Source organism: Ambystoma mexicanum, chromosome 9 (assembly GCF_040938575.1).
Source record: "Ambystoma mexicanum isolate Mex_15411 chromosome 9, UKY_AmexF1_1, whole genome shotgun sequence".
NCBI lineage: Eukaryota > Metazoa > Chordata > Amphibia > Caudata > Ambystomatidae > Ambystoma > Ambystoma mexicanum.
Genome location: NC_090931.1, coordinates 633,736,283 through 633,761,294, shown reverse-complemented (window position 1 = coordinate 633,761,294; position 25,012 = coordinate 633,736,283). Strand labels below are relative to the sequence as shown.

The 25,012-nt window shown below is 45.1% G+C and overlaps 1 protein-coding gene across 1 annotated transcript in view; it reads right to left on the bottom strand.

Moving 5' to 3' along the window:
* Positions 1-19,707, bottom strand: part of ALDOC (aldolase, fructose-bisphosphate C) — a 107,465-nt gene extending 87,758 nt beyond the window's left edge. Inside the window, exons 1-4 of the mRNA XM_069615336.1 lie at positions 19,201-19,707; positions 8,942-9,073; positions 7,078-7,289; positions 4,802-4,856 (exon numbers count right to left, since the gene is read on the bottom strand). Coding sequence (XP_069471437.1) covers positions 4,802-4,856; positions 7,078-7,289; positions 8,942-9,053 — 379 coding nt within the window. The 5' untranslated portion in view covers positions 9,054-9,073; positions 19,201-19,707. The remainder of the gene's footprint in view (positions 1-4,801; positions 4,857-7,077; positions 7,290-8,941; positions 9,074-19,200) is intronic.
* Between the last annotated feature and the right edge of the window lie 5,305 nt (positions 19,708-25,012).

Sequence of the window (25,012 nt, the reverse complement as noted above, 5' to 3'; positions counted from 1 at the left end):
GCACATTGCCCCCTCACTGCTTACACCCTTCCCTTACCCGGGTGATAAAGCCACAGGTCGAGAAGATGTTTCACCCTACGCCTTCTGAACCACTCCATATCGGAGGCATTCCGTCCAGGACTCCCTTACCGTTACCACGACTAGAAAACGTGCAAGGGTTCCTCTATCTTCATCTGAATCTCCCCCTGATTAAGACTGCAAGAAACTTTATGCCCAGGGCAAAAGAATCACTTCATTTGAAGCCTACAGTACCTGCATCGCTAACAATACTACTCTCCTTGCTAGCTTTAGTGATGTCCAATGAGAACTGGTACAAGAGGGTTTGCAAAATATGCCTGAACCCACAAGGTTGCAGCTACTTGCAAGTTACACAGAACATCTTGAAAAACACACTTGACGCCGCAGAGACTGTGGGTAGGGTGTTGGCTGAAGGCACTCTTACGCAATGCATGGCTTAAATATTCTGGGTTTAAGCCTGAGACAGAGGCCTCGCTCTCTTCGACAAGTTTGCTCTCTTCGACATGGCAGTGGATGACGCTCTTGAGACTGCAAAGGAGCTTAAGACATTGAAATCTCTTAATCAGACCTCTGCCAGACTATGTACAAAATAGGGTTTTCAATAACCGCTGGTCATTTTGCGGGCAGTCCTTTACCCGCACAGCTCAGGGTCCCTATGGTACAGAGGGATCATCCTGGTATTCTAGTCAAGGAACATCCAGAACCTATCAAACACCTTAACAAAGGGGAATTCGGTGTGGCAAAGGTAGAGGACTCAATGCAGCAGCCAGAGGCTCCCCTGCCTGCAAATTACTCTGATTCAGGCCCCCCATTCCTCTCCAGTAGGAGAATGATAACATGCTTCATCCAAACATGGGAGAGAATAACCTCAGATCAGTGGGTGCTCAAGACTGTGAGCAACGGTTATTGTATCGAGTTTCTTCATCCACCCCGATATCGCCTGCCAAAGAACAGAAGGCTGTCTCCGGAACATCCTCCTGGGAGGAAGTACGAACCCTGCTGCAAAAGCGAGCAATCAAACTCGTCCCATATCTTCAGGTTAACAAGGGTATTTATTCAATATACTTCCTTGTACCCAAAAAGGATCAAACCATGCGACTTGTAAACAAGTATGTCAAGCCTAAAAAGTTCAGGAGGACAACTCTGCAGGCGGTAGTCGCGTTGCTAAAACAAGGGGATTACATAACCACCTTGGAAATTAGAGATGCATACTTTCATATTTCAATGTTGCCAGCACACAGAAAGTACCTAAGGTTCAAGATAGTGAGTGTTCTCTATCAGTTGAAGGTACTCCCCTTCGGCATTGCCTTAGCCCCAAGGGTGTTTACCAAGTTACTGGCAGTGGCGTCAGCTCATCCGCGCACACAGTCTTCCGGTGTACCTATATATCAATGACTGGCACACCATTGGAGACTTGCGTGTTTGGAGAACTCCCAAAAGACTATAAACCTTCTTTTCAGCCTGGGGTCCTCCATCAACGAGAAAAAGTCAAGTCTTGTCCCCATCCAAGTGAAACAATTACTGAGGGTACTAATTCAGACAAAAGATGGGCTCATCTTCCCCTTCAGAGAGAGGGTTCAAAACATGTTTCAGATGCCTCTGTATGTAGCCAGTCGTCAGGTAACCGTACGGAAAGACTTGCGGATTTTGGGGATGATGACATTCTGCATCTTCCACACGCCCATCTGTGCACGCGTCTTATGCAGGAGTGACTCTCAAGCCAATAGTGCCAAGCAAATTGTCAATGGGGCGATCTAGTGGTTGTCTCAACAGCCCTCGTCAGTCTCTGCAGTGGTGCTCGAAGGAGAACCAATGGAAGGGCAAATCCCTTCACCACCTCTGCGGTAGTAGCCACTCTCACCACGGACGCATCCCTGTCAGGGGGGGAGCACACCTTCTACACCAGACATTGCACGGCACGTGGCCCCAATCAGTAGCAAACACACAGATCAACCTGTTAGAACTACTTGATGTGTTCAAAGCCCTAAAAGCCTTTCAAAGAAAACTGCAAGGGAAGACCAATGTGGTCCTCACAGACAGCGCCACATCAATGTATTACTTGAACAAACAGGGGGACACTCACTCTCCAGGGCTGTCCAAACTGCCACAGAGCACTTGGAAATGGGCACTCAAACACAGCATGTTCCTCCTGTCACAAAATATTCCAGGGGAACACAATCTTCTGGCAGACATGCTCAGCAGAGACGTGCAGCTACCTGTAGAGCATGAGTCGCGCTTGCACAAACACATTTTAGACAAAGTGTTTGCAGAATGCAGATATCCATATATCAACCTTTTTGCAGCACAGTAGAACGCACGGTGCCCAGATTACACCTCTAGGTATCCCCAAAGACAGTCCAAGGGGAACAGTCCCTGGATAACATGGTCAGGGAAATGTGCCTATGCTTTTCCCCGGTCCCTCTCAACAGGATAGTTCACAAGATGCACCAGGAACAAGTTACACCAATCCTGATAGTACCAATGTGGGCTCGTCAGCCGTGGTTCTCACATCTTATGAGAATGTCACGTTTCCCTCGAGTAAAGCTGCCTTGCCCATACAAGATGCTGTCCCAAGACCAGGGGATAACACTGCACCCATGCCCTCAAACCCACAACTTAGCAGCATGGCGCCTGAGGTCATAGAGTTCAGGCATTAGCAGCTGCCTCAAAGATGTATAGACATTCTTAAATAGGCACAGAACCCTAATACTAGGCACTGGTATTACTGTAAATAGAAACGCTTTGTCTTTTGGTGCAAGACTTGTAACATCAACCGAATTGACTGTTAACCCACACATAAAATCCTTTTAGACTCAGGACTTGTTTTTAATTCACTAAAAAGGTCCACCTTGCTGCCCTTTCTGCCTACACCACATCTCAAAGCAAGGTTTCAAAGTAGAAAGTCCCTGCAATTAAGGCTTTCATGGAAGGGGTAAAAAGATGGGACTTGAACGTTGTCCTTACCAAACTTATGGGCCCTCCTTTTGAGCCAAAGCACAAAGCTAGTCTTAAGGCTCTCACCTATAAGGCCGCTTTTGTGTTGGCTATTATCTCTATTAGGAGAGTTAGTGAACTGCAGGCTCTCTCAGTTCAAGACCCATTTGTTGCTATTCATAAGGACAAAGTGGTTTTGCGCGCACACCCACGTTTTGCACCTAAATTCATTTTTTTAAAAAAATATTTTTGTTTTGTTTATTACAACCTTTAAAAAAGAAAAAGAAGAACAGTTAGGATACATCTTCATTTCTAATTATAAAATAAAATGTTTTCAAAAATTAAGATTGCCTTTGCGAAACAAAAATTAGATCATAAAACTATTACACATCTATTTCTTATTGGTGTATAGCGCTATACTATTAACCAGTTCCAAGAGATTCCCCAGAATTCATCTTTTACCGCATCACTGTTCATTTTCACAGTTCGTACTAAAATGTTTAGAAAAGATGTTAATGTGAATATCAACTTATTGCTTTCGCCTTGATGCATTATTATCCACCATTCCTCTATAGTACGCCAGATATTTGTCCAACTCCTGACCAAAACATCTCTTTCTTTCATTGCCCATTTTAGGGCAGAACAGCACCAAATGCTTCAATGATTCCGCAGAATCATTACATAAACAGGCTTGTTCTTGAGGGCTATACTCTTTTTGATATGACGTTTCTTTTGTTTCCCATGCATTTAGCCTGAATTTTAGAAAAGTTAATCTTCTCCTTTTGTATGGGAATTTTCTCATATACTTTGGTAACACATTTAGTTTCTTAGCTTCAGGTGGAGCATTCTTTTATCATATGTCTCCATCCAGTCTTGTTCGTAGATTTGTTTTTTTACTGCGATTGGGTTAGACACAAGAGTTCCTTTATCTGTGTTCAGCTGTTTTAATATAGTTTTGCAGGTGGATCTCCAGCTGCCTAGTAGGTCTTCAGTATGGTCAGCCGTGATATTGGTTAAAATGCTAAATTGGGGGATGTTATCAGCTCCCGCTACCTTCCTATATAGAGATAACGTATTCCATATCACGATTACGTTAACGGACGATAAACTCAGCTCATACCTCATACAGGCAGTTGGATAGCCCTTAGGCAATTGTAATATCCTTCTACATATCACATGCTCACATTGTGACCAGAGCTTACAGGAAACAGCCTAACATGGTCTCAACTCCATACGTAAGTGCTGGGATGATTTTGCTCCTGAAAAAACGTACCACAGGAACTATGGAATATTTCCCACATTTTTCATGTAATTTCCCTGCTTGGGCGGCAAGTTGTTTACACTTGGCGACAATCTTTTTCACCATAGGTTCATCATTAATACTTGCACTCATCGTAATACCCAAGCAGGCTACCTCTGTTACAACTTTCAGGATATTACTGCTCAACCTCGATTTGAGGAGTTGGTAGTCCTTTCTTTTATGAGCTCCTTGAAGGTTCTTAAGAATCAAGATCTCAGATTTCTGCACATTAATCTCAAGCTTATTCTCTCAATGCTTTACAAAGGCATGTTATATAGTAGTTACTACATTAAGGACATGAAAATCGTGAACGGGGTATCGCAAGACTGACATTACATACATCGTCACCAATTACAATCTGTATAGATATAGGCAAATAAACAACCCGGTGACTATTCAAAATGTACATGTAAATCAATTACCTGGAACTCACCATAGATGAATGAGCCTCCCATGGATTACTGCTGGGAGTGCCAAATCTAAGTTGTCTACTATAACATAGTGGCCTGCATGCAATCCCCCTGCCTGGTGTGCAGGAACACTGCCTACCTTGAGTTGTGGTTTCGCCATCAGTCCCAGCCAGAGGAACGACACCTTTATCAACCTGTGAATAGAGTAAAGCAAGTTTACGAGTGAAGAGGCAGCCAAGCTTCATAGAGACCACCCCAAAAGGCAAGTAGCAACCCATGCTAGGTAAGATGTAAGCCTCTGGTTGTTCCAAACACATACCTCTGTTGGGCAAGAGATTGCCCTCAATGGATTAGATACAAATCATCACCATTTTAGAGGGTTTTTCCCCCCACACTCAAAGACAAAATTATATGTCCATCAAACCTTCATAACACCATGGGCCTCATTACATGTCCGGCGGTAACCGAGGTGGTAAAACCGCCTGGTTACCGCCGGACTCGTATTACCATTCTGCCTCTGTGATTCCCGGAATTACCGGGGCATTACAACCCGGGAATTCCGGAGGCGGAATGGTGTAAATTCCCATTCCCATTGACTCAATGGGAATGGGGATCATGGAAACACTGCCACCATCTTGTGATGGTGCCGGTGTTTCCTCGTCCGCCTGCAGGCGGGTGGTGGTAAACCCGCCAGGTCCGTTCTGGCGGGAACGCCACCTCCCGCCTGTAGGACTCGGGATCGGGCGGTCCGGAATTAACAGTGGCGGCGGGTTTACCGCCACTGTTATTTCCGGACCGCCCGACCTGTAATGAGGCCCCATGTCTCTTTGCTGCAGTTTTGAGCTACTGCAACCCACTCAAGCTGTCTATCCATGGATAGTTCAGTCCCTGGGTTCTCTGTTCACGCCCCTGCCACCATGACACATCAGTACCCCGCCTCTGCCCAAGTTCGGTCTGTTTTCCCAAAGACTCTTGAGGAGCTCCCATAATGTGGAAAGAAGCCCTAGAGAGATCTCTGGGGTTGCATGTAATGGTTTCAAGCTTCTGGGGCCTAACAGTAACAGACAGGAAGGACAACACTAGCAGGAGGAGCTGTATGGGCTTCTCTGGTGCAGCCCCACTTCAGGATTTCGAAACGCTATCAAAGCACCTGACTCTCACTGGAATCCGCTGTAGGGAAGCCTGCTGAGGCTGAAAGGGTGTGCCTGGCATTTCATTGGTGCAGATTAAATGACAGATAGAATGCATGGGACAGAGTCAGCACAGGCACAACTCAGCATTCTCAAGCTCAGTCTCTGTAGGAGCACATACATCTCACCGAAGGGATACAGAAATGACCTGTTTGCACTGCAGGTTGTTGCTCTTCGAATGATGTATGCTATCCTTGAAGTGCTTTTCCAGTGCCTTTTTAAAAGAATGACATGGGCCATTTTGTCTTTGAAACTACAGCTCTTTATCTAGCAATGTAGATTACTAATTCTATATTCTAAATTTGAGCTTTTCACCTGCTCTCATCCAAGTAACATTTGCTCTATGGAACTTTGTTTTTGCCATTTATTGCAATGCAAGAACTCTGGCTGTTGTCACCCCTTGGAAGCTATTCCACTTTCACCTTCGGTGCAATAGCATTCTGGTCTGCTACAGCTTCAACAGAGGTAGAAGTGTGCTTATTGGGGTTGCCTTGGCAGGCTGGTCGCTGTTCTTGGTTTAAGCTGCCATCTGTTGCTCTGTTTCTCGCTCTTACCATTGGGTGCTCTTATCCACAACTGGGTATATAATTTGGGAATTAGGTTACTTGTTTGGATAGGGTACACATTTACACCTCTGAGCCTTGCAGTCCTGGATCTGAGACCAGATGACAGTCCCTACACACACCAATACCCATAGGTCTTCTTTTCTTCTCTCTTAGTAGCCATGTATATCTTACCTTCAATCACTGCCAAGAGGCTGGGATGGCAATATAGACCTTCTTTGACCTGCATGTAGTCATATGTCAAGCTTCTTCAGGTATAATCCCCACCTCCGTGGCATCCCCTCAAGCACCCCTGTAGCAGTTTCCACAGTGGCATTCCCCATCGCAACATGACACCTGCCTCCTTGCTCATGGAAAACTAATACATAACCTCCCTGTGGAAGCCCCTCAACCTGGCATCATCGCCCTTCATATTGCCGTGGCACCCTCCACCTCACCTGTGGATCTCTTCCACATGGGATATTTGCCCCCTCACTAGCAGCAGCTTCTGTAGTGGAGTCGCCACTGTGGATCACTCCCATGCAGTCCCCTCTCCAAGCACCTCCCATTACCCCCATGGCAAACACCCAATACCCTGTGTTGACCTATATATTCCTTTTGGACTACTTCCCTCAAAATGTGGCATCCTGGCCACCAGAATGTGATCTTCTTTAGTGCAGTACCTTGATCCCTACTACAATCCCTTTACGTTTGATGATCTGGACAAAGTCAGTGCCGCAGTCGGAGTTCTGGTACATTGTCTCATGGAAGAAAATGACACCCCCGATGTACTGCTGCATCCGCTTATCAGCACTGAAGAGGATCTGGCGGTAGCGTCGGCGGTTCTCCTCTGTGTTTTCCACCCCAATCGGATCCAGGCGCTTGCCCATGCTCCCTGGAATGAAAGGGGATGTGTTGATACCACGGACAAGAAACAAGTTTCAGGGAGCTTGAGGGCGACACCATGGCACAGGCATTAGAAATGGAAACTCCACAGCCCTGGATACACAGAGGGCTGTAGGGTAGAGGCAGCCAAGTGGCTTTAATTTTACAGTTAGTTGTGGCATTACAGAAGGCCATCAACCACATGCAAATGACTCCATCCCAGTCATCAACCATGCCCCAACTTAGGGAGAGTCAGCAGGGATCAATAAACATGAGGTAAAAGCGTGTGCAAACATGCCTATCCCACTGGGATTAACCTCGGAAGCACGCACATAATTTCTGCCCCAAAATTGAGAGTCAAGCTGAAGCTTAACTATGAAAAGTAAAGCCAGAGGAATTGCCAAGTGGGTCAGAGAATAATCTCCTTTAAGTTCAAAGCTGTTTCTGTTCCATGTGGCAGTTTAAACAATGTGGCTGTGTTAAGGGAAGCGTGCTGAAAGCACAGTAGTAGAAACACGATATTTCATGTTACAACAGATGCTTGGGGTAGGGCTAATCAATAAGTGGGTCATAGTGTGACCTAGTAGTACAGTGGGTCATGTTGTATCAGTAACAATGTGCTGAAACAGTAAGAGCTACTGACTTGGGGTGTCAATGTGGTATGTGCAACATACAAAACAGCATTGAAAAGGCTTTTGTTTGAAATAACTAGCCGTGGGAAGCACAAATATGTGACTGACAAGGTATGGGAGTCTGTCAGGCACCATTCAACTTTGATGTCTACATTTCACAGGACAAGACGGGACGGTTGGCACCCTGAGTGCTGCTGCAATAACACGGTTTTTATCTATCATAGCTCAGATGCAATGAAGTAAGGCATGTGTGAGAAATGTAGGGGCGTGAGCTCGGAAAGGGCACCAGATGGTGATGTGGGATTGCCCAACTAATTGAAACAAATGAGGACTATGAAGTCAGAACTCAAAAGATAAGGTGCCCTGTAAAATTGATTTAGAAAAATTGTATGGATCCAGCAAGATACTGAATAAAAGTTGGTTCCTCAATAAGCATTGTTTACTTTGATATATTAGACCCATCACAAGGCAATAACCCAATTAGAATTACAGTTGTATCTTAATTTCTTTTTATTACTGTCTTGTAAAAATGTATTTTTACAATAATCAAATGTATTTTTTTTTAAGTGGCTGATATAAGCACATTAAGGATACCGCAAACTTGAGACAATAAATCATGAATTATATATTGTCATTAATAAGGTTTATTGTATCACCCACTAATGGGGGAGCGGACTACCTACACATCAGTAAATCCACTCCCTATTATGCACCATGCTAATCTTCTCAATAAGGGCATAGCCTGATATCCACTCGCCACCCCTTTCAGCCCAGCCCAACTGACTTGGTCAAGGATCTGTTATTCCGAAACAACAAAAAAGGAAACAATCCACTCCATGTTTCGGAAATCCGGGTTATTCCACAATCCCAAGGGAATCAAGGGTCAAACTCAAGGGTCATGCACACCCCCAGGTTATAACCAAAACATTTGCCACTGTAAACAAGCGCCCTTCTTGAGGAGTACATGGGTGGAACATGGAATTACACATATTATTCCCCCTGTTTCCCCAACTGAGTGTGTGAGTCTCACCTACGGACTCATCTGCAGCAAGGATTCCCTTTCCAGGAGCTACAATGCGCTGTGCAATGTCAGCCAGCTCCTTCTTCTGCTCTGGAGTGAGGGCGGGGTACTGATGCGTCATGGTGGCTGATCTGGCGTCTCCTAGAAGGGGAAAGAGAAGAGAAAAGGGAAATCATGAGGTGTTTGGCTCTTACTAGAGTTTCAGGGCCCTGAGCCCCCCACTGTAAAACATATTTTAAAGCAGGACCTAAATAACATACAGGATCCCAAATTTAAGATCCTACATTACATTTAAACCTGGAAGATTATTTCAAAGATTTACTTTTTAAAAGTTGCACACATCATTTAATTCAACATGCCAATTTCCTCAAGCCTCTCACACTGCTCATATTATCAGATGTAATATTTCAAAATAAAATGTTTTAGCAGCAACAATCGCTTGGAGACATAGACGATGTGAGGTTTCTGTAAATGGCAGAGTAGATACATTCAATTTAGATAAGTACGGAATTACTTAAATCTTTAACAGCTTCACTCATAGGGAGATGCTACGGGGCAGTATAAGCCCCTGCTGCATAATACGACCCCTGCAAGTGATACCTGGGGGTTCTCCCAGAGCCCTTCCAATCTCCCCTAAATGCACCTACAGAGAACCACACAACGAACAAAGTAGGAAAACCCACCCACTGTGATCGACCAGGAGATGTGTTACGCAGGAGGTCAGGAAGGATCCCCGTGATAGCGTATCAAGTGTGGAGTGGTACCCGAAGACAGAGAAACATGGCTCCACAGCATAGGGAGAGGTTTGCGAGTGCTATAGTACATGCTGCAAGCCTGTTGCTCTTCTTGAACTTGACCCTCAAGTCTGCTTGCAAGCAGACAAATTCAACACTGTGCCACCCAAAGTCTAAGAAGCCCTGATGTGGAGCGTGGACGGGTGTCCAAAAAGAACAGAGACTTGGGTACATGGAGAGATGGACATGTTGTACACAATGTCACGGCAGTGTGATTAACAGACAACTCGAAGCCAGGAACTTCCTGGAGTACTAGTCCCCCACCATCAAGCTAGGAGCCTCCTTAGTGGCTTGGGACTCAGATTTCTCTCACCTTGGCTCTCTGCTCTCTGACTTTGACCACCTCTTCCCTCTCACTCTCTCTCCCTCTCCCTCTCATATCCTTTCCCCACTGATGTTTTACACTGCTCTATTCTTTTCTCCCTCTCTGGTCTTCTCCTCAACCACTGGGGCGATCTGTACATTTTTACCTGGCATTACCTCCCATTTCTCCTTAGTCTGCTCTGTTCTTCCTCTCTACAGTTTTTTTACACCTCCTCCTACCCGCTCCTCACTCTACTGATCCTAATTCCTGCTGGTTTCTCCCCTTCCTCACCATTACCAACTCTTTTCCTCATTCTAACTCATGGTCTCCCTTCCTACTTAGTTCTTCCTACCCACATTTATCCACCAGTAGACTCTGCAAGTGATTAATAATTGACAGCTGTTTCACACTTGTGAGCGGGTGCTGTGATTAGCGCTCAACCTGAGGAACTATATTTCTTTCAGGGGTTAATTTATGTGCAAAGCATGTTGCGGGTCCACTCGCCAAGGTTTCATTAAGCCCAGGGCACCATGGACACCCGCAGGAGCTGATCTACAACCTACTGAGGCTACAACATCACATCTTTGTGAAGTATTACACAAGATGAGGATCATACCATTAAGGTTACATTAATTCTCATTGAAGTTAATTATATTTCCTATTTTGAACTTCCCAGTGGTCTCTGGCTTAAGTGGAACGCTGCAACCTACATAATCTCCAAAACCTATCATAACCAGAAAGGGGTTCCTCCAGGCAACAAAAGGGGTCAAGCACAGCAAACTAGGGATGGACTGGGGAGCCTGGTGGGTTCCCCCATTTGTCTTATATGAGACTTACTTAGAGTGGGTGGTGGTCACTGGCTTCCATGCTCTTCGAAGTGCCATCCCTTAACCCAGCACATGGGAATTCAACGCAGCAGGATAAAGCTGCTATTGAGAGGATAGATTCACTCACCGTGCAGGGAGCCGAAAAGCATGACTGCTAACCTGCCATGTTAGCTCTGGCAGATTCAAAGATGGTGGCCAGTAGTTTTGAGACCTTGGCCCAAGAGGAACATGGATCAGTAGGAAACCAGCAATACATTCCAATAAAAGAAAGGAGAAAACATGGGGAGGAGGTAGGACCACAAAGCCCAGACACATCAATCCGGGATTATTGAGACAATTCGAGGTAGGCCCACAAATAATGTTATGTGGGCATTATGATGGCGTTGCAGAGTTTGGTGTGTTAGCAGAGAGCAGTGAAAGCAGAGACCCACAGGTAGCTAATCCAAATAATTCATATACTGAGAGAGAGGTCAGACTTCAAGAGCAGATCAAGCCCAGAAAATGGACACAGCCAGAGAAAACTGATGGCGAGCAGCACAACTAGCCTGCTGTAGGTTACAGCCCAGATCCTAGTCCTAAAATGATCAGAGTTGAGAAAAAGAAGATATTGCTACCCTCCAGGTGCTGTAGTTACAGATCCCTGGAGGGCAACTCATCTTCTGAAGAAAAGTGAAGGCAAAATTAAAAGCATGCTAGGGCACTTGAAATAGCCAGGGACTGGGAGTGAACTGAAGGGCAAACCTAGGGCGCAACAACCACTAGACCTTGTTGACTACAGTAGACTCTGCACATTAACTCCACTTAGCTCATGCCCCTGCACCAAGCTCATCGATTCATCTATTCTCACCCTATTACTACAGAGCCTTCTTTTTGTTTTAGGTGGTAGCCGGTAGTCTGAAAGAAGGGGTATTCCGATATCTTGAGTTAACAGTTGCTTCCTAAATGGGACAAAGTGCAATGAAGGCTTGTAAAGGTTTAGCTCCATCACATGAATCCTTTTCACCCAAGGCCAGGAGCTTTCCCCGTGCCACAGCTCTGGCAGCTAATACAACTTGAATGTTCCCCTCTGTGTACAATATTAAAAACCATTTGGAATCTTACTGGTACCCAGGACTCTGGTACTTCCAGTCTAACCATTAACACCTCAGGTTTTGCGATTACATTTCCCTCTACCCCGACAAGCTATGCTTGGCTCCCTGCAAAGCTTTTCGAGCAGCTGTCTACTTAGTGGCCCAAAAAGACTAACTTGAGGATAATGCTTCTGGAAAAGGAGTCTGGATGTGTCCAATTTTGCAACATCCTTCTGAATAACGCCCACTAAGGCACTACAGTAAAGGGATGTCTTAGCATATATGCAGGATAAGGAAAGAACTACCCGAAATTATGTTCTGAGAACAAACAACTCCCCACAATGCCCTTCTGGAGAACCGACACAAACCTTGCCAGATGAGGTCAAACTTGACCCCAATCCGGCAAACTGAATTCCCTGGCTGGAAGAAAGAGGCAGTGGGAGACTCAAGAGGAACAGTCAAAGGAAAGCAATGACCTGCTCCAACATAGAAAAAATAAACAAGGTCTCATGATCCTGGGCTTTTTAAAAGGGCCATTGCTTCCCATCCTCTATTCGGATGACTGGTCACAGACAATGTTCACTTTGATGATCCATTCCAAGAGTGAGCCAAATGTATTTGGCAGGCCAGCAGGGAGGCCATACAGGCTGTCCTAGAAAACACTTTTGTAACACGTCTGGATTGGATCATCAGACTGACCATTGTCGGTCATCATTCCTCTGATTAGGTGCTACTCTTTCAGGCTCGAAATTAAGGATTGATCAGCAAGAGCTAAAACCAGCCCCTGAGTGTTACACATCACTCAGTGAGCTGGGGAACCAGGAGCAAGTACACAGCGCATCTCAAATGGAGAATGCAGATCGGAGGTGGTTACAGAATGTGACAGCCTTGGATAGGAGACAAGAAAGTTGATGAAAACTTAATAGAAGCGTGCACTTTTGTAAGAGAGAAGGGGCAAGAAGCTGTAGAGGGATACATGGGCCAGCCAGGGGGAAGATAGAAGCAAGAGGATATAAAATGAAGCCTGGGAAATAGCACGTGTTAAAAAAGTTAAAGTGAGCAAGATGGAAGCCCGGTCTCTGGGGATAAAGATAGGTGTCACTAGACGGGCAGTTGGGTAGTTCGCCATCCCGAACCCCACTAAGCTCTCCTGGTCCACATCATAGAGTTTTGAAGCTCATCGAGATTCCCCCACGTTTTCTTAGTGGCATATCATCTGACAGAACGAACAGTGGGAAATCTGGAAAAGGACAAGGTGCGAGCAACCAATAAGAACAGGTTGAAAAGAAGAGGAAGAGGAAAGAGGGAGAGGTCAATTTGAACCCAGTGCGAAACAAAGGACTGCCACATAATCTGGGAGAAGGCAAATCCCAGACACTGGGTAGATAAAGACGTGTTACTAGGGACTTTGGTTTTGTACAACTTGGACTGCCCACCCAGGAAAGAAACCCCAGAAGTGTGTGAGGCTGGAAACCACTTTGAGTTTTGGTTTCCCTGCACCCCACCTGGGAAGAACACCACCACTTATTCTGACACTAGAATTGCAGTTTAGGTCTGCTCCCTTTATTATTTGGCCCACTCCCTGTACAAGTTCCCAAGTAAATCACCAAAAACGTATGATCGGCTCGACATTTAATCACCGCCACAGAGTGACATCAGACGTGCGTCAGTTGAATGCCCCTTTGATAAACAAACTGGGAATAGAACAGAAGTCGGAGCCTGATCAAGGATGTGGAGGAAAGTGGCAAAGGTGTTGGCTTTGTATAGGGTTTCATGTAGCCTTTCATAAGTATCGAAAGGGAGCAGAGCGAAGCACATCATGTCAGTGTAGGGGCCCTTGTTTTTCAGTGGCGTACATAGGGTTGCCTAGACAGGGAGTAGCCGAAGACCACTGCTGCTGATTGAAACGTTCTTGCAGACATGCATGCTCTGGTGCTCATGGCTAAACTGGGGGCAGGACATGGAACCCAGAGGCCGGCATGAGTGGCAGTTAAGCCACAGATGTGGCTGGAGGAACGAGAGGGGTGGATACAAGAAATGAGTTTGGCTAGCAGTTAAGAAGCAGCACCATAAGTGCAATGAGGAAATGGTGGGGGCAGGGCACAAAGAGGGGTAGAGCAGCAGCATCTAAGAAGCAACGAGATGGAAAGAACACATAGGTGGAATAGCATCATGGTAGGGAATCTGGCACGGTTACAGCAACGTAATGGACTAGTGCCACATAGGTATCCTTTGTAAGATGTTGCTAGTTTCTGGGGAAAGGACCCAGCAACTAAAACATGAGTTTATCTAACAAAGACGCAATCTCTGCAAGATGCTGTGCTACTCGGTTCTTCAAAATAGGAGATGGGACACTGACCCTAAAAGAGAAGGGATATCTGTGTATAGGGAGGAAACAGCATCGCATGAGTCTGACGAGTGTGTTGTTGTCTCTCAATTAAAAGAGAGCAACCAGCAGAATGCAGCCCTCCTGTGCTTCCCCCTGACTTATGTATATTTGTATTCATCATTGTAATCAAGATACAATAAATAAATAGTTTTGAAATAATCAGTCACAAGCATGAAATCCGACGTGGATCCCAGTTCAAGTCACACAATGTTATCAGCAATGGAACGGAACAGCCATGAGCAAGGTCCTCCATTGTCTGTCGAACATTTCAAGACCATAAGAGAAGATTTGCGTTCACCTCTAAGAATGGCCTAGACAGATCCGACAACAAGTGGCGTACTTATGAGGAAGCTGGAATATGGCTTAAGTGAGTCAGAGCTAGTAGACATGGTCTGAACCCCTCAGCACCCTTATTGTTGGTATAAAGGCAGCCTGGAAATGAATATGTTGTCCAACAGTTATTCAGCAACGCTGAGATTTTCTGAATCACAGCCATGTCCCATAGTTCGGCCCATCACATTTAACTCTGAGGGATCTCATCTGCCTTACGAATATGTTCCACTGTGAGCTTTAGGAATTTAGCTTATGGTCACTAATATAAATCCATCCCCTGATATTTGGCTATTGGTCTCATCTGTGCTACCCACATCTTTCTCCCAGAAATTTCACATTCCTCTTTACACTTGGGTTTCCTGGTTGTCTACAGACAGGTTCTCAACGGACTATAGTTTGCGAGGACCCTTCAGTATCCCTGAATCTACCCCAGGGTTAGAGGTAGCACTGTTCATCCGAACAGCTGGCAGGGACTCGAGGCAAGTGGAAATGATTTTAACTATAGGACAAATATCCCTTTGTAATACAAACTTCTTTCCACCCAGCAATTTATTACAAGAGTATTTCCCTTAAAGTTCCTATTCAGACTAGGCGGTCACGTTACTACAACTATTTTCTTTGCTTTAGCTCTGCTAGTATCACTAATGCCAAAATGACTTTGTACCTTTGCCGTTGAAAGCAAGGGGAAGGTCACGGTGGGTCCATTGTTTGCTATTTCTTGCTGTACATATGTGTACTCATTTTTGTTAGTATTTACTGTTGTACCTGGTGGCTTGGTCATCCTTCTACAGAAGCAGCAAAGCAGATGATTATGTCCTTTGGCTTCAGTGATTATCCATTGGTTGCTGGGGGTGTGCCTCATGGCCTGGACAATGTTCCCCTGAATGCAGCATGGAGATTGGAGCACGACATGGCTTGGCCAAGGCATCCCACGTGCAGTTTGGGGGAAGATGCACACCACTGCCAACAAGATGCTCCATTGAAGTTAGGATCGAAGACAACGGTGATCGATGTTCTGGTTAAAGCTGTTCCACATGCAGGCTGCCGCAAGGATAAGGCACCCTGCGGTCCGGGCAATGCTCCTTCAGGTACAGCACGGGAGTGGGATGCATCACTTAAGTAATGCTCCTATGGGAGGCAGCGTGAAGGATTATTAGCAATAGCCTGAGTGATTCTTCAATGGGTGCAGTATACTGCAGGACTTTGGCGATGCTCCTCTTATGTGTAGCATGATGGAGGATGCCCCCCCCCTGCAGTGTGGGCAAAACCCTTCCTCTGCAGTGTGGGGAAGCCCCTCCCCTCTAGGTGCAGCATGGGGGCATGCAGATGCATCCCATAACCAGCACGATGCTACAGTGCAAGCGGGAGACAGTGTCCCATGTCCTGGATAATGCTCCCTTGAGACAGCATTGTGGCGGATGCACTGCCATGGCCTGGGGAATGGTTCCCTGCATGCAGCCTAAAGGAGGAAGCACTCTGTAGTTTGGTTGATCCTTCTTAGGGTGCACTATGGAGGAAGACATGCCCCATTCTCTGTCAATGCTCCACAGCTACCAAAATTGAGGTGAACAGACCCATTTCCCTCGATATAGGGAAACGGGGGGTGGGGGGGGATTCCTGCAAGGGACTAGCAGAGATGTTTACACATTCTCCTCACCAGTCAGGTCCACTCCAGCGAGGGTGTGAGAAATGTAATGGACGAACAGCGGATGTGCTTCCCTGTTGTCCCATGTTAAGCAAGAGCAATGAGAAAACGGGAAAAACGAAAGAAAAGCATGGAAACAGAAGGAAATAGAAGTAAGAAGCGTACAAAGAGGCTTGCATTCAGGGTAGGTGATGGCTGATGGAAGTGTGGCTATCGGGAAGGTGGTAAGTAATGGTACTTCTACAAAGCCAACCATGGCCCCACCCTTTATATCTTGCGCTCTCCTTCTCCATTCAACCTTGAATACCAAACCCCATCTTCAATCGCAAAATGAACAATGCCTCACCATTCCTAACCGCATTAAACTCCAACCTGCTCTGCACCACCTCAAACTTGTATTGTTCCTTGTAGCTGGCAGACTATCACTGATAAGTTGTCCACTTCAGCCCAAGATCTGCGACTTTGTAGAGTTCTCTTTCAAATCCGAAAAGTGCCCTGGTCGCTACAACCTTAAGCAGCCAACACCTCTTGTGCAGAGCGTATCGTAAAAACCTCTGAGGTCATGCTTAATGTTAGGTGCTTGCCCGCCCCACACCCCTTCCCAAATAATCTTGCTACCCACACTGCCAAGCTTTCAGTGCTGTTGATGAGTCCTCTGTAAGGCATTGCTGCACGAATTACTCAGCAATAAACACATAAACAAATTAGGACTGGCTTTTGGGTAAAGTAATGGCAACTGGATTTTGAACAATTGGTTATAGGGGCAGGCAATGAGCAACTGCGTTTAAATATTTGAGCAGAGGGTAAATCATCACGACTGGCTTGTGGGAGTAAGCGTGAACCACCGGGACTTGAAACAGAAAATGACCTCTCAAGGTTAGACATCAAAGCAGGTGATGATGCATCAGGATGCGGTACCGGAGAAGGTCCCAAATCATGGAAATCACCTTTTGGGGAGAATAAGACAAATGTTGAATGCAGCTACTGCTGCCGGTGAAAATGGGTGGAGGATTTGAAACCGCAGCAGGTACTGCAAGAATTAGATGCTATGGCAGATGACAAAGGATTGGAACGGCCCGTTAGGAACAGGTGAAAAGGGATAGGGCGTGGATATTATGCCATAGATAATGGGCCGTGTTAAAAAGAGAAAACGGTACATAGCTCCATGGGTTAGCAGTGATGCCAAAAACAAATGTAAACAGGACCTCTGTACTTCGGCCCATTGGGGCATGGGGCAGTAGCGTGTGTGGGGCTGATGGTATATGGGTGGCATACAGCAGAGTAGGCACGGGTGGGAAGGTGCTACATGTGAGCATAGTTTACAGTGGGCCATAGTGCAAAGGTTAGGTGGTAAATTCGAAAAGGCAAAATAAGAGGGCAGGCTGTACATAGGGTCAAGAGGTACTACGGGTGTTATACAGGAAAAGGTGAAATTTAGGCCATATGGGGGATACGACTTGGGATAGAGTATGGGGGCCTGTGTGGCAGAGGCACTGGTAGTTCATTTTGCTCGAGAAAAAGAACAGGGAAAATATGGGTTTTCTGGTGGTTAACAGTGGTGGTGGCAGCATGGTGGTTATAGTAAGTGAAATTATATTGGAATGAAGGTGGTATGCTGGGGAGATATGCGTGGGGTGTGTGTTGTACCGAAAAGGTGGTACTGGGGATTGCCAAATTAAGCATTAGCTTCAGAGATCTGAGCTGGTTCTGCAGTCACAGCTTTGCAACACTGTTGGGTTTCCCAGCACTTCCCATTTTCTAGGTCGATAAACTCTGCAACATTAAATTGGGAAATATCACCAAATAGTACTAAGCTTATCATCAGGAGTAGTAACCCACCATGCTTCTCTATATAAAAACGTGACATTATGATTATTATATTACAAAGGATGCATATGGTATATGGGCGGGTTGCACATCGCTCAAATGATTTATGGATTGATGGTACATAGGGTGCAAGGGTTTAGGGGTAGGTGACATAGTGGCAATATGTGTGTCCTGGTACATGTGCATTAAGGAGTGAGGGAGTAATTCATGGGGTTCAGGTGGTGTGTAAAGGGGCACAGAAGAAGGTAATACTTGGGAGACAGATATATGGGGAAGCTCGTATGGAGGAAGGTGAGTCGGCGAGTAATGTATGGTCGCAGGGGGTGATCAATAGCAAAGTGTTCTGGCTTGGTACATGGGGATTAGGTAGTATACTACCGGGGTGATTATGGGGTGCGTGTAAGTGTTACATTGGGTGGTGTAAAAAGTGCAGGCGATGGTGTATCAGTTGTACAGGGAGAGTGCAGAGCTCTCAACCATTGGTGTCGCCACGGAATGAGACAACACATTTTTGGGGCGGGGGGGGGCGAATGAGAGCCCATTGCCGTGAATGGGCGTATAGGGGACTTGGCGGGTGGGTGAGCCGATTGCAAGACGCTTCACACCCGCCAAAAGCGTGTGAGTTGAGAGTGCGATAAGGGATGTTAGCATCTCAAAGGCATTCGATACACTGGGATGGTGGTGATGGACCATAGGTGCGCAAGTGATAAATGGGGAGGTGGAAGATGGAGAAGTTGATATTGGTAGTAGGTATATTGTTGGGGGGAGTTAATATTGGGGGTGGTATATGGTATCAGCAAGTGGGCGAGAGGGTGGTTCCGAGGGTGCGACTATACAGAAATCTGTGTTACAGGAGTGGTAAAATGTTCTGCACCTTATTGATCGGCTGAATGTGGATGTGGCGTATTTATAAAATAAATAGGTTGACAGCAATGTTATACGAGTGGCCGAACATGGTTGCGGATGTTGCAAGCAAGTGCTGAAAATTAATATCGCCAGAGCACTGGTGGGCTATTGGGAAATTGTTATGCGGACGAATATGGTGTCCGACAGTATTTATGAGAACTGTACTGTCTTACCTATCGCCGGTATTGGCTGAGAATAGCGGATGGATACGTTCCTGCTTTGGCCCGCGGAGGACGAAACGATGCTCAGAAGGTCCTTTGCTTCCGCTCCCGAGGTGGATGGTTACAGGATGGTATACTTCACCTTCTCTCGATGGTGTTAAAGCTGCTTCTGCCGCAGAGCTACGTGCGGCCAGAAATACAATGGAGGGGGCGGGGCCTGGCGACAGCTCTGCCTCAACAAGGCTATGGAATGAGGGATGCTAATAGAGATAGAAAAAAGACCACGCAACAGGCGTAGGGTGAAATTAAAGCGCATAGCATGCGACGGGAAAAAACCATAAGCTTTTCTTTTTAAATACACTTGAACACTGGCATTTGGGACAGTCTACCGTGACAATGTCCGCCCCTAAAGACAAAAGATGAAGGCAGTGTGCCTCCCCCTACTGATCGGATAAAAGGACAAGGACTAGCACTAGACATGGACAAGGACTAGCAGAGTGAAGATGTCTTGGGGAGAGTGTTGTAATGTGCTTACTAGCTGAGTGGATGACATCACTGCTGAATGGAATGTAGTGATGTCAGTGTGAGTGGAGTGTTGGTGTGTGAGGGTTCTAAGCTTGGCAGTTGGAGTTATGCTGACTAGGAAGGATGGGCGTAGGACTTGGTATAAGGGTTTGGTAGACACTTATGTGTCAAGTTGCCCAACGTGTTGGCACAGTGTTAGTATCTTGGGGGTGCCATGTAGGTTTTATTGGGTTCTTACTCCTTTGGTGGAGCACTTTCCTGTTACTTGGTGTGTCGGGGTTTTGGTGTTCTCTGGGGGCAGTTTCTTGTCGCCAGTGGTATAACTAGTTGGAGCATTACGTGCTGGCCACACGTATATGCAGGGGTTTTTGTCTGGTGATGGTTTAGGTGTGATCATTATCTGTTTCCAACAAAGTAAAGGAGGGAGAAGTGTTGTAATGTGCTTACTAGCTGAGTGGATGACATCACTGCTGAATGGAATGTAGTGATGTCAGTGTGAGTGGAGTGTTGGTGTGTGAAGGTTCTAAGCTTGGCAGTTGGAGTTATGCTGACTAGGGAGGACATGCCAATGTTTTGTTCCTGGCATTGAACTACAATAAATCTACTTAATAACTTACCTGCTGGCTCGGGTGTTCATCAGCTTCCAAGTTATTACAGGAAGAACTGACCATGCATTTGAAGGGTTGTAGCATGATCACATTGAATTCTATGGGAGGAGTTTGGCTCTTGAAGACTTTCAAATCTTTTATTCTGGCGTGACTTCTTGAACTACTATATATGTTATGTTACACTTTTTTTATACCGAGCACTGTCCTGCGTGGTCTCTTGGCGCTCTGGCAGATCTGTAAAGCAAGGGGGTGGGGAGGTGTAAGTTAGCAGGACTGAGCAGGAGAAAAGAGCAAGAGCGCTGTGATGTGCTGTTGGCAGCTTCAGTTCGGTTTACACCGGTCGGTGAGCGTAGGTATGATTTTCTATCAGCAGCCGTCATGTGTTGTTGTACGGGGCTATATGTGTCGTGAGTCCCGTAGGAGTCCCAGTCTCTCCCAGTCAGTTTGCAATTTTCAATTGGCAAAGTTGAAGGAGAAGGTGCTAGCGGTGACCGTGTGGATATTGTGGATACTGCTTTAACTTGAGACTCCTCCTTTAAAAACAGATTCCCGGCCCGTAAATACTGTAGCAGTCCCAGTCCCTCACAAGGAGCTATGAGGGGCAACAAGCTTGACTGACCCCATGGAGCTTAGCAGCGTCGAAAATCTTTGCCCCAATACCCGTCTGCTTCAGCGGAAACAAGACAGTGGACCGTTGCGGGATGAAAGAAGATCTACATTTGGTCTCCGCCGGTAAACAATTGGTGACTGGTGTGCATATGTGTACTCCTCAAGAGATAAATGTTTTCAATAATGCAGGCGGAATACATGAAACAATTGTTGCGAGTCAGTCAAACTGCCTTATTATAACTGAGGCAGAGCTCTTAGAGGCGGAGATTGGGGGAGCCAAGAAGTCAGCATTGGTGAGGGGTTCCAGTATTTCGCCCAAAGTCCCTAATGACTTTAATTATCTGAACAGAATTACCAAAAACTTAAATAAAACCAACGACTTACTGCCGGATCCTCGTTGTATTGACCTCGCAGTGTTGGGGAAAGAACCAGTCACGACAGACGACGACTTAACAACATCGCTCATAGTGGATAAGTCGGCGCAAGGGAAATGTCCACATTCGTATGAGCAACGAACCAGCTTCGATAGCCAGGACAACAAGGGCTCGAATATATCGAATGAAACTTCAAAGGGTTGGGAGTTAAATCACGATACGAGGAGTCAGTCGTAAGACATGAATAATAGAGAGTGCTTCTGAAGTAAGATCGATCAGGAGACGAAATAAAAGAGGCACTCACATTTGACGATTGCTATTCATCATCAAAGTGAAACTGAAACCGAATTTAGAGCTGTAACCTGGGCGACAGAGAAATGCACAAATCCAGAAACACCTGGTAGTACACCCACACCAGCGAGGCAAATGTCCACTCCCCTGACAGGGACCAAGCAAAAAGTGCAAACATTTAATTTTAATGAAAGGTCAATTGCAGACGAATTGAAAGAGCATGACCGGCGCGTAAACATTATAACTAAATTGAAAATTAATGAAAAATCCAAAGGGGATCCACAGGCCAACAGTGCTCAAATAGTTAAGGGCTTGAGGTGTCGGAAGTGAACACTCTAAATAAGAGGATTCACAAGAGTCCCGTATACTGACGCTTGGTATAACTAAACAATCAGCAAAGAAAAACAATGTGAATAACGAAATGAAGGAAAGAAACGAAAAAGCTGACTATAATCAACACTGTACACGCCAATGAGGTGAATAATATACAACTGGGAGGACAGGAGGTAGAGAATAACGCCGTGTATCTGCAGAATCAGTCACAAAGCATTTTGGATGACAATGAACATGGCAATCAAACTGATAATTGTGACTCAAAATTAAGACCAAATATAAGATGAAAAAGTCCAAATTTAGCCGAGATGTCAAACAACATAAAAGCTGGAAACAACAAGAGTGTACATGGAAGTTCACATGGAGATCACAATAAGATCAATGATAAGCATAACCTTTCAATCGCGGCAGGGATTCAGATTCATAATAAGGTCATGGCTCCCATGACAATTGCTATGGCCCCTTCACAAAGCCTTACGAAGCATTGAATGAAAATATGAAAGACAACGTCACATTGCTGGCTATGACACATACAAAAATGATATTTCTGGAGACGTTCACAACGAAAGTGGAGGAACGGTTAAATTTGGAAGCTGAATCCTCACTAAATTGGCAGCGGACTAACGAAAATTCAAACAGGGTACACAGAGCAAGAGATGCCAGCCATAAAGATGAAAGTAGGAGAGTTGAAAACAGAAATCCGAATGTGAAAGTGAGTAACATTGTCATCAAAGTCTCTGTCGTTGGAACCCAACAAGAAACTGAAAGGCACCTAAACTCCCTATCAACGGGACATACATCTAGAAGGAAACCGGCGAAAGGAAATAAGAATGGTCAAAGTGAAGAAAAGAACAGGCAAGGGCACAACCTGACAACTAAATGCCAAATTCAGGATGTTGAGTGCTCAAATGATGACCTATATCAAATATTTCAACAAATGAAGAAGAAGGACGAGATAGAGGCTCAATTGGTCCCTGCTCATAAGGCCAGGAATGCAACCCGGCAGGTGATACAAAGTTAAGAAAACTAAAAACATGACAAAGGGTATCACATCGAAATCCAACGGATCACAGGCTTTCCTGAGGAATTTATCAACGCCTCCTTGCCAAGCAACATTAAGAGTAATTACAATTGAAAAAATAAAGGAGGTAGTGGCAAACGCAAGCTCCTCAGGGAAGAGTGACAACAGTTGTGTCATACTCTCAGACGACTCATTGTCAGACTTAACTCAGGATGAAGAAGGTGGCAGCAAAGAGCTGATCAATGACATCTCATTTTATATTAATGAGAATGAAGAGGGAGCCCATGTGCGGCAAACAAGAGGAGAGCAAACCAAGGAGATTTCAAGACCAAATGAAACACTTGATCATCTTGTTGTTCTGTTAGAAAAAATGTAATCATTGAAGTGTGTGGCTCCAAACTGTAAATATAATACGTTGTTTCTAACACTCTCTGGTAAGCGAAGAAAGTACAGATTACGTGTGGATAAAATTGCTTTTGAAAAGGCTGAGCAGAAAAAGCAAACTAGCTTTGATTGGAATCCAAGAGGACTGGGAATAAACAGAAGTGACATAACGAGTGGAACAGTTCAAACTCAAACCAAGACTGCAATGGTCATGGCGACGAATAAAGCGGTACTAGAGAACATTCTTGCCGAAAGGAATGAGGTGAACTTAAATAGGAGGAACAGCGTGCCATCTCTTCAAGCAATATATTCTGATGACATAGCAATTGTGTAATATGCTAATGAGGAGAGAGCAGATCGGGTCATCCTGCATATTAAATCAAAAATGGTTAAAGAAACCCTTTTAAAGGGAAGCAACGAAATGCTGTGGTATGGCTTTGACTTGGTTGACTACGATCAAGACACACCTGAAAGACAAAAACTAAACGGCATAAAAACACAAGTGAATGGAGAAAGGATAAAGGCTAATATCAAACCAGACTCAGATGGATTACTTGTTGACGGAAGACCTGCGGCCATAAGAGTGACATTTGACAACAAGTGCAAGGCAAAAACGATTGTCACTAACAGACCAACGGATGAAAACATCTTAAATAGATCAAACGACTGGGGCTGGCTAGCCTCAACTTTGAACAAACAAAGAAAGGCCTAGCAGAGAGGCAATCCAAAAACAGCAGGAGGATCCCTAATATCTTGGAACTGCAGGGGATTTCGCCATCTGTTTTATAATAATCATACCCAACTGAAAGAAGCCCATATTATCTGTCTCCAAGAAACTTGGATTAGAGCAAAGCCTGTATGTGACGGTTTTAAAATGCTGATCAATCCAGCCAAAAAGGGTGTTAATGGAAGAACATTCGCTGGGATTATGACAATGATTAAAAAAGATTGTAATCTGAAATTGTTGGATGGTGGAATCCCAAATCCATACATATTGTGGACCATTTTACAATCTTTAGAACAAGCAACCAATAGCTCATTGATTTTGGTCCTCATAAATGTATACTGGAATCCAGCGAAAATAAACTCGAGAGAGATGGTAGATGCAATCTCATTAATAATGGAAAAGGTTTACGAGCAGTGCAGTAGCCCAATTGTACTAATCTGTGGGGACCTAAACATGAAATATCTAGATATAGAGGGTGTTCCAGTTAAAAAAGTTGACAGAGTCAATCGACAGAAACCAAACAAAATGGCTAAGAGTGATGGAGTCCAAGAATATGTATTTGCTAAATGGCCAAATAGACAGAGACATCCCGGTTAAAAAGACTTGGTCCAATGGGTATTATGTATCCACATTAGATTACATTTGGATTTCGAGGAACCATCTTGATAAAATACAAAGTCTGGAGGTGAAAACACAGACTCACAGTGACTGTAATACACCAAATCTAACCTGGAATATAATATGTGTCTCTGATGTGGAATCTTCTACTCAGCCTCTGGAATTAAATCAAGGAGGTAACCGATTCAAGATCAAGAAAAATGACATTAAAGTTAACTGAGAAGTATATAGATGAAACTAAACAAGATCGTTCGGACACTTCATATGAACCCCTTTTGGAATTTTACAAGGTGGTGAGGACCGGAATGAAATTACCACTACTAAAACCAAGATA